General features: G+C 36.1%; 2 protein-coding genes and 1 long non-coding RNA gene across 7 annotated transcripts; all 3 read left to right on the forward strand.

Annotated features, from left to right (window-relative positions):
* The first annotated feature begins 1,394 nt into the window (after positions 1-1,394).
* LOC114820471 (LEC14B homolog) lies at positions 1,395-6,526 on the forward strand. Of its 5 annotated transcripts, none has more exons than XM_029091139.2 (10): positions 1,395-1,562; positions 1,841-2,318; positions 2,463-2,582; positions 2,841-2,918; positions 3,645-3,818; positions 3,995-4,072; positions 4,442-4,617; positions 5,202-5,360; positions 5,592-5,652; positions 6,073-6,526. In XM_029091139.2, exons 2-10 carry the CDS (start codon positions 1,929-1,931, stop codon positions 6,262-6,264), a joined length of 1,428 nt encoding a protein of 475 aa, XP_028946972.2. In that variant the 5' UTR covers positions 1,395-1,562; positions 1,841-1,928; the 3' UTR covers positions 6,265-6,526. The 5 variants fall into 5 exon arrangements, with proteins under 5 accessions (XP_028946972.2, XP_028946973.2, XP_028946974.2 ...); XM_029091140.2 differs by having other exon boundaries at positions 5,205-5,360; XM_029091141.2 differs by having other exon boundaries at positions 4,442-4,614.
* Positions 6,527-7,020: 494 nt separating this feature from the next.
* Positions 7,021-8,008, forward strand: LOC103453011 (uncharacterized). The gene is made up of 2 exons (XM_008392543.3): positions 7,021-7,520; positions 7,617-8,008. Exons 1-2 carry the CDS (start codon positions 7,373-7,375, stop codon positions 7,757-7,759), a joined length of 291 nt encoding a protein of 96 aa, XP_008390765.1. The 5' UTR covers positions 7,021-7,372; the 3' UTR covers positions 7,760-8,008.
* Positions 8,009-8,650: 642 nt separating this feature from the next.
* LOC139190323 (uncharacterized) lies at positions 8,651-9,584 on the forward strand. The gene is made up of 2 exons (XR_011574469.1): positions 8,651-8,776; positions 8,973-9,584. It is a non-coding gene; the product is annotated as an uncharacterized lncRNA (long non-coding RNA).
* Positions 9,585-9,838: the final 254 nt, after the last annotated feature.

Here is a 9,838-nt window from a genome sequence, read left to right on the forward strand (position 1 = left end):
CGACCCGAAATCGACCCGATAATATTAACAGGTAATATGACCCGACCCGTTACCCGTTAAAGAAAATATATTTTAAACCAATAAATGATCAAATGAAAATCATAATACTAAATAAGTATATACATACCATATTATCACATCCAAAACATAAAAACACATTTTTCTTTTAAGTATATTTTCACTTACCTAAAGTCTTTAATAGTTTTTTAATTAATGTAGAAGTGTTAAAAAATATAGAAAATATGTACAAACGCTCGTAATGACAAACTTTACAACTTTCATGAAGAGCTTAACTTCGAAATTCGTCACTATAATCATATAAATCATAGATAAAAAATTAACCGTTGATTGTTGTTTACATTTATGTTTCATTGTTCTTATCAAATTTTGTTTTTTTTCAGATTTTGTTTTTTGAAAACTTGAGCTATTAAAGGATGCAAGAAGATGAACGGTTTGGATCGTTGATATTATATTCAGAGTTTTACGGTTAGTGAAAATATTGCTTGATGTTTATAAAGTTTTTACAAACTATATGACATCGACTCATATTTCAGTTAACCGTAAATATCAAAACTTGATATCAAAGATCTGAACCTTTCATCTCCTTACATCCGCTAGATAATCATGTTTTCAAAAAAGAAAATTTTAAAATGAAATTCAGGAAGAAGAATAAAGCGTAAATGACAATCGACGGTTAAATATAAATTTACGGTTTATGAATTATAGTGTTGGATTTCGAAGTTGACCTCTCCATGAAAGTTGTAAGGTGTGTCACTGTGAGTGATTGTATATTTTTTTTTATATTTTTTACACTTCTACAATAATTATTATTAATTTTATTAATTTTGCCCTTAAATAAAAAACATTATTCATGAAGGTTTGGAGGATTTTAAAAATATAAACAATAATGTAAGTGTAACCATTATCTACTCGTAGATGAATAATGATGAATTACGAGTGTTTATATATTCTTTCACATTTTTCATACTTGTATGTATATCTTCTTAATCTTTACCTATACAAATACTATATTTGTTTATTTTAATTTTGGACAATAACATGTTAAGTAAAATTTATCCTAGTAATGATAATAAGGAACTCTCATAATAAAAATAAATAATGACTAAAACTTTTTTTTTTTAAACTTATATAGAATAAAACTATATATTTAATATAGAATATATTGTATATATTAATATGGCTATTGTATTTTATAATAAATCTTTTAGTAATTAAACTTTAAAATTATCAAAATAATTTTTTTCTTAACGGGTCGAAATGGGTTACCCATGTGTGACTTGTGTGTATACCCGTTAAGAATCCGTTATTAACGGGTTCTTAACGAGTCACCCGATAATGATCCGATAAATTATCGTATTGACCCGAAACTCGTTATTTTCGTGTCGTTTTGATGTCGTGTCATCTTATCAGAAAATGCCGGGTGCATCCTTCCACACAAAACCCATTCATGGCGGCGATCGTTCCACTCTCGGGCTCAGTTGAAACTCGCACGTCCTTTCTCCTCTCCTCCAATTCGTAGAGATCGAAGCTCGATTCGCCAGGTAAGTCACTGTAGCTCTGGTTATCCTTCAACGGTGAAATTTGTAATCCTTTGCCTACAAATGTTGAATGGGAACTCAAAGTTCGAATCTTTTGTTTGAATATTGTTTGGGTTTTGATGAATTTGAATTGGGTTTTACTGGGTTTGGTTTAATTTTCTAATTGATTTGAGCTGTGTTTTTACTGTGCGTGAACTGTGAACTGTGAGTAAGATGGTTCAGGTTTGAAGTTTAGGGACTTTTACGGTCTGAGCGCTGAATTATACACTTTTACTGTGCAGGTTTAACCATGATCAGAACTAAATTACGTTGATAATTTGTTATAAAGGTCCATTGAGTAGTGGGTTTTGGGTTAAATTTAGAAAAAAAATGAGTTACAGAGCGAGGTTTGGTAGAGATAATAGCGCCTGTGATAGCGGAAATTCTGCTGAAGGTTCCGGTTCAAGTAAAGGACCTGATGAAGTATCCAATGATTTTGATCATGAAATTGCTCAACTCACTAAGCATAGATCAAGACCCCACCGACTTTTGAGCGGGGATATGGCTGGGAAGTCGAGGTTACCGGTTTCAACGATGAAAATGCTGGCCGGCCGTGAAAGTAATTATTCAGGGCGGGGAAGATTCTCGTTGGCAGATTGTTGCCATGTTTTGAGCCGGTATCTGCCCATAAATGGTCCTTGGGGGGTGGACCAGTCCAGAAGTCCTGCTTATGTTTCTCAATTTTCGAATGATGGTTTGGCTTTTGTTGCTGGATTTCAGGTATTGTAATTTATTAGCTTGATGTTATAATTCATTTTTCTTGTTGTGATTTTGAATTGTTCTACTTAAAAATCAATTTCCCAGTACTCATGCACACAACTGCAGTTTTGCAATCTTAATTTTCTTCTTTTTTTAATGAAACAGGGAGGCCATATTAGAATATATAATGTTGAAAAGGGATGGAAGGTTCAGAAGGATATCCTGACCAAAACCTTGAGATGGACTATTACCGATACATCTCTATCACCGGACCAACGTTATCTTGTGAGTTTATGATGTTTGGTTTGTTGAATAAGAAGGAGCTTGTCTATATAACTACGACTTTACAATCTGAACTTATTCTTCCTTTATGATATATGCAAAAGTGTAAATACTGCATGGTCCTTTCTGAACCCATGTTTGTTTTAATGCCTGTTTTTGCCGATGGAGCATCATGTATAATTGTCATCTTTTGTAGTGATTTAACTTTTTTCTGAGTCTCTTAACTTAATTAGTCACACTTCTAAGTTGATAAAATTACAGGTTTATGCTAGCATGACACCGGTTGTCAATATTGTGAATGTGGGATCTTCGACGACAGTGTCAGTTGCAAATGTTATGGTATGTGAAACTAGTGGTCCTTATAGTGCTACTAGCTTTGAGTTTCATATGAATCGCTTACTAGTTTAATTGGTTCATCTACAGATTTGGTAATCAATAATGTCCCTGGGGATTCTTTTTTAACTAACCGATGATTTTTTTCAGCATAATCTTGTATGAATCTTTGTTGTCATCTTGTAAAGTAGGTTACCAAATCAACAATGTTCCTGGGGAATCTTTTTTATCTAACCGATAATGTTTTACAGCATAATCTTGTATGAATCTTTGTTATCATCTTGTAAAGTAGATATCTTTATCAATGTTACCAGATCACAAGATCTGTAAGATGTTTATCTGAAATTGGCTAGGGGTACTTGTCTTGGATGATCTGTTAAAGGTGATGGTATCTGAATTGTAGTATATGCTACCATCTGTTGAATCTCGAAGTGGAGATCTTCTGGTAAAGGAAAAGAAAGTAATCCAATTTGACGATGTTTACATTTCCAAATTATTGTTTTTCTTGGATAATCTATTATGGCATATTGATGACTTCAGATGTTACAGCTCACCCTATAATGCTCATTATAACATGAATTTGTACTTTTTGGAGGGTACAATTTTTTTAATCAATTGATTATTCACGTTTAATAGTCGGTTTCTTTGCTATGATGATTGTGTGCTACAAAGAGTCACTTTCTAGTTCTTACTAGTCTTTTTTTTAGCATAAAAAACTTTCTTTTAATTCAGGAAGTTCATGAAGGTCTGGATTTTTCTATTGAAGGCGATGAGGATGAATTTGGAATTTTCTCAGTTAAATTTTCAACTGATGGGCGAGAGCTTGTTGCTGCAAGTAGTGATGCTTCAATATATGTTTATGATCTCCAAGCAAATAAAGTTAGCCTCCGAATACCAGCTCACCAGGCAAATGATCTAACAATATAATATACTCGAATTACTTCTTGATGGTGGTTTTGAAGAAATTTTTCATTTACTTTTAATTTTAAAGACACAGTCTCTCCCATACTAGTTCCTTCCCTGGAGACTCTGGATGGCACTTAAAAGCATCATTTGATTATTTTGTTCATTGTTTGTTGCAGTCTGATGTAAACACTGTGTGCTTTGCTGATGAGACCGGCCATCTCATATATTCTGGCAGTGACGACAACCTCTGTAAGGTAGGGTTCATCTCTGGTCTTTATATGGTATAAGATGTAGAAACCATGATTGCTTCATTGTATGGCACTCTTTTTTTTCATTTTTTTTGAACTCTGGCTTTCCTTATTGTAGTCGTTGAACTGTCACTCTTAAATGCTGTTACGTTTTCACAACATGTTCTTTGCTAGAGTTGCTCAAATCTTGAGATTCAATATTCCAGCCTCAAATCCTAAATTTGGTGCATAAGTGTTGTTTAACTAATGGGATGCTTTTCCTTTTTATGTTGTCATTATCTCTCTCATGGGTGTGGGGTTAAGTGCTTAATATGTTCTTTACTATTGAGCCATGAAGTCCCCATGAAGTTTAGGCGTTTCTATTTTCTTGCACAGGTGTGGGACAGACGCTGCTTAATGACGTACGGACAAGCATCTGGGGTCCTGATGGGACATCTTGAAGGTGTTACATTTATTGATAGCCGGGGAGATGGGCGTTACTTAATATCAAACGGGAAGGACCAGACAACCAAACTCTGGGATATAAGAAAGATGTCCTCTAGAGCCATGTAGTACGTCTGTATTACTTGTTTCCCTTTTCTGCTCATTTTAACTTATTGGCTTTCTGTTTGGTGCTGTAGAAATATGAAATTTACTGCTGTCAGCATGAGATAAGTCAACTTAATTTTAGTATATTGTCCTCCAATTATTTTGACTCTATAATATTCTAAAGTGTGGAAAATAGTTTTGTTGTATTTGGGCTAAGAATAATGTGGTTAAATTGATGTTTAATGCTTCAAGTTTATATGGTCTAAAAGACCGGGGAACATATAGTAGCGGAACGGAGGGCTATTTGTGAATAGTACTATAATTGATTTTGGAATATTTCTTGTTTTTAGTGAACCATTTATCATATTGTTTTGTCATATTAAAGCAGCTTTGTGAGATCAAGCGAGTACAACAGCTTCTATTATTAGAGGGTCTTAAGTTAATTTGAACCTGTCTGCTTGTGCTTGTCTCTGCACGGAATCACATTCTTGTTGAATAACTTTTGTTATTTAGATACTGTGGCTCATGGCCTAAAGTCCAGAGTCTAGACCCTTTCTTGGTTAAATGTAATATTTTTGTGGTCTCTGATTTTCAACTTTCCAACCAGCAGCCCAAGGCTTACAGATCGTGACTGGGATTACAGATGGATGGAGTACCCAGCTCATGCAAGAACTCTGAAACATCCAAATGATCAGTCATTGGCTACATATAGAGGCCATGCAGTCCTGCGCACTTTAATTCGCTGTTACTTTTCTCCAGCATATAGGTAATTTTTATTTCTTTATTCTAATCCTGTATGTGGAATTTGTCGTAATAACTTTGTGCGAATTCAAAGATGCTGGAGTACATGTATTTTCCACAATCTTATTGGCTATTGTTTTGGATCTAAGGCTTCTGGTTTCATCTGATGATATCATATAATCAGTTGGCTGTGTTGACACACGGTTGTTTAGGAGTATCAGATGATGTTTCTAACTTTCTATTCTGCTCATTGCAGTACTGGACAAAAGTACATCTACACTGGCTCAAGTGATCATTCCGTCTATATATATGATCTGGTAAGTAACTGGCCTTTAATGTTTCTCATCACCAAGATCATGTTCTTCTCGTGTCATTCTGTTAAGGAAAATGTAAAGGGAATTCACCTGCCATCTGTTTTCATGTTCATTTCTAGGTATAAAATTTCATGTGCATTTCTACGAACCGTAAAAAGGATGTTGATACATAATTGGTTCGTTTTCAGACTAGTTAGGAAAAAAAAAGATGATTTGAAAAGTAAATGATGGTACGAGAGTTCCTTGTAGGAGAGCAAGAATCATGGTTGGCAGTCCTTCATGAAATTAACACTCCTGTTACTTTAGCCTGTAGGCTTGTTATTACTACAAAGGCCAGTAAAACAGGCCATCCTGCTCGCTTCAAACTGCTATATCTTGAGAACGTGATATTCGATCTCTAGTAATTTGTTTGTTTCTATAAAGGTAACCGGAGCTCAAGTTGCGAAACTAGATCATCATGAAGGACCTGTGAGAGACTGTAGTTGGCATCCTCTGTATCCCATTTTGGTCAGCTCGTCTTGGGACGGGACCGTCGCCCGATGGGAATTTCCTGGTGATGACCAAGTTCCCACCCTCGTGAGGCCGAAAATACGCCGGAGGAGAGGCTTCTATTGAAGAAGGCTCGTTGTTTTGCGCTTCACAAGATGATTTGGTATTAAATTGGTTCATGATTTTCATACGTTCTGTGAAGTTATACTGCATTTTTTTAAAGAACTTTTGCAGTAATTACAGAGAAATTATAAACTTTATATTGGTTCCTGGCAGCTTTGTAATAGCTGTCCACATGTAAAATATGTAATTTTATGTATTTAAAATCGAATTATTGTTTAAACGTTTCACTCTTGTTCAAATAATGTATTTCAAACATTCATTCCAATTGTTGGTTTTTATAATCGATGAGGCATGTTGTAATTCATTACCATACTGAAAATGTAATCTTTTTGCAGTAAACAACTTAACAACTTACACGTTCCCCGCCCAACTTTTGCAAAGCAGAAAGCCTTATTGGCCTGAGGTCGTTCCCTTTTTATCTTGTAAGAGCTTTGCATGAATGAGGATCCTCTCCGGATTCTCTTTGTGAGGATCCCGGAGATCCTCAAATTGTGTTCGTTTATTGTACATCGTGCGGTTATTTTTTGTTAAGTACTATTCATATTTAATTTTAAATAAAAGAATTTAAATGACTTCTGATCATACGATGTACGATGAATGGATACGATTTGAGGATCTTCGAGATTCTCACAAAGAGGATCCGGAGAGAATCCTCATTCCATCTGCATGGAGAGATACAATTTATGATGTAAAAACCACTACTACATCCTGTCTATCTTTTAAGGTAATGAAAATGATGTTTTTGAGAGCAGTCCAAGTGTGGAATAACGTAACTTAGTATTTTTTTTTTCTTAAAAAAGAGATCAGCGGGTGGCTTCGTGACTGCATTTCAATGTTTTGGGGGCCAAAGAAACTCATAAAGACATTTTAACCTTTCTGACCATTATCGTGTGATTCACACGCAAGAAAAATTAAACTTAATCTGAAAAACGAATTTAAAATTCGCCCCAACCATTGAGACTTGGTAGTGATCAACGTAACCATTGAGCGACTCGGAACCTCCCACCTCCTTACGCACACACCACCAAACAACAAAATCTATTTTCCTCGCCAACGCCAACTGACATAGCCAAAGCACCCAAGCAATCGAGAACACGAAAAGCAGACGAAAATGGCGTCGCCCGCCGCAAGGATCACCTTCCGCATAGTATTCGTGGCTCTGGTCGTTCTCGTCCTCTTCTACGTCGGCCGCCCTCTCTACTGGAAAATCTCCGCCACCATCCACGAGATCCGCCAAAACAAACAGACCGTTAAGCAAGGTAGCATTCCTCTCACTTCCCAATTTTTTAATTTTTTTTGTTTCTGGGTGCGAATTTTTTCTGAAATTTGTGATTTTGGGGCCGAATTCTGTTCAGGTATATCGCAGATTGTTCTGGAAGCTCAGAAATCGGTCGGTTGGTACCACGACGAGTCGGATTCGGGTGCCCGCTACGATAGGGCCGCGAAGAATGTCGGGTTGGCCACGACCCGGAGGCTGCTGCTCCGCCAGGTTTCGTGAAATCCCTTGATTTTTCCAAAATTTACTGCTTTGTAAGACTGAGGTTTCAGTGGGTCTGTTCAAATCTGGTCACATTTCGAATGAATCGGTTAAATTATGTTGAATTAATGTGTTTAGGGAGTGAAATACTTCTTCCTGACACTACTAAATGTTAGAAAAGTTTGCACAACTGCAATGCTGGATATGTATCGGTTTCGGAATATATATAGAATTTTACTGAGTATGATTATATATATAGTATTTTGGGTTTTTTTGGTGCATTGGATTAGTGATTGCCTCTTATTTTGAATTTTGTTACACTTTTAATTTAACTTAAACCCAAAAAGGCGATGAATTGGATTATTCGGACGCTCTGGCTTGATTGCTTGTACATAGCATTCATCAATGATTCCTCTGCAAGAACAATTTCCTCCATTCTGCAAATTGTTATGTTACTTTCAGCTGATTTTGTGTTGTATTTGTTGAGGATACGCGTGTCGTCTTAGTCTTCATTGCTCAAGAACTAATGGTAATTTGGTTATGATCCAACAGATGATAATTCATTTGGATTTGGATAATTAGTTGTTTGATTTTGGTTCAATAGTGAATGAGCTTGAATTTCGTGTTCGTTGATGTTAGGATTCTAAGAACATTTAGGTTTCCCTGATTGTTTTGGGGATGTGTGGCCCGACTTCCTAAATCAAGTGAGTTTGTGGACCTCAAGGACCTCAACAAACATTATGTAGGGGTACATATAACTATACATATCCTCAAAGTTTAGTGAGAAGGTCTAAGATGTTCGAGTGTTCTTGTTTAGGCTACTACAAGTCTTGGACCATATTTACTTGTTTAGTGATGTAAAGCATCAGTAAATGTTGAGTATACCTCAAAACTTCCTTGGTTTGGATGAGGCACCTTTTGTGAACGATTTCATTAATGGTTTGTTTGCTAAACTGCGCTTAGAAGCTTCACTTCTTTCTGCAGTAGGTGTCCTGGTGTTCAATCTCTTATAGGGGTCGCATGTGTAAAACAGAGAGGGTAAGTGAGAATCTTGTACCTACACTGATATTCGATGTTAGAACTTGGACGGTATATTTTTGCAAGATTTTCTGTGCATAGATTGGTTAAGAAACTGAGTAAGCCAGTAAGAACTTCCTGTTGTAGGTTTATTTTCTTTAGCTAGCTGTTCCAACTTTTTGGGCCACTAGATTATGTTGTATTACAATTTCTGTAGGTTGCGGCCCAACCGAAGCTCTAGTTCTTCCAACTTCCTTTCAAATTCAACAATCAAACTGGCTCCCTAAGAATGGAATGGATGACTTAATTTTGTTCCTCTTTTGGGGCACGGTGTGAGTAGTCTTAGAACTTCGCTAAGGTCAGTCGCCCAAGCGCGCTATGATCATCGATCAAATTTGGGTTCCACAGTAATCTGCAGTCAGGAGTTGTGGCATGTGACCGTCAGCATGATATAGCATGGCATGAAGCAGGAGCCACGAGATGATCAAAGACTAATAAAAACGGGCCATAAGAGAGATTTGGAGTAATGGGACTTTGAATATCCTTAGTACATCAACTGGAAGTGCTTCTTGAAGAAGCATTTGGTATGTACTTTTCCATAAAGCCTTTCTATGATCCCGAAGCACTTTTTTGTTTTCTGTCAAATGCAGGCGAGAGTGCTTTTGGTTGTCATAAAGCACTTTTAGCATTTCCGTATGCAATTCCTACATGATACTCGAAGAATGTTATATTTTATCTGGAGGCATCTTCGCTCCGCGAACCTGGCTGCTATTGAAGCATAATCATCTTCTACTTCAATCACCAGCAACACAACCCTTTTAAGTTCTAATCCATTAAAATGATCTTCTCTTTCGTTATTATTCAAAATCAACCTATTATACATCCTGTAGTGGAAATTAAGACATCAGTGTGAGGTTCACTCTTGCAACCTAGACGATCTTCTTAAGTGAAATTGATTCATCTTCCATGGATTAAACTTTTAGTTTTTAGATTCAGGTTGTAAACTACGTGCGTGTGCTTGAGCGAATGTTCTTAACCAAATTTATGTTCACAATTATATTCACAAATTATTAAACATCAAGG

Source organism: Malus domestica, chromosome 13, assembly GCF_042453785.1.
Source record: "Malus domestica chromosome 13, GDT2T_hap1".
NCBI lineage: Eukaryota > Viridiplantae > Streptophyta > Magnoliopsida > Rosales > Rosaceae > Malus > Malus domestica.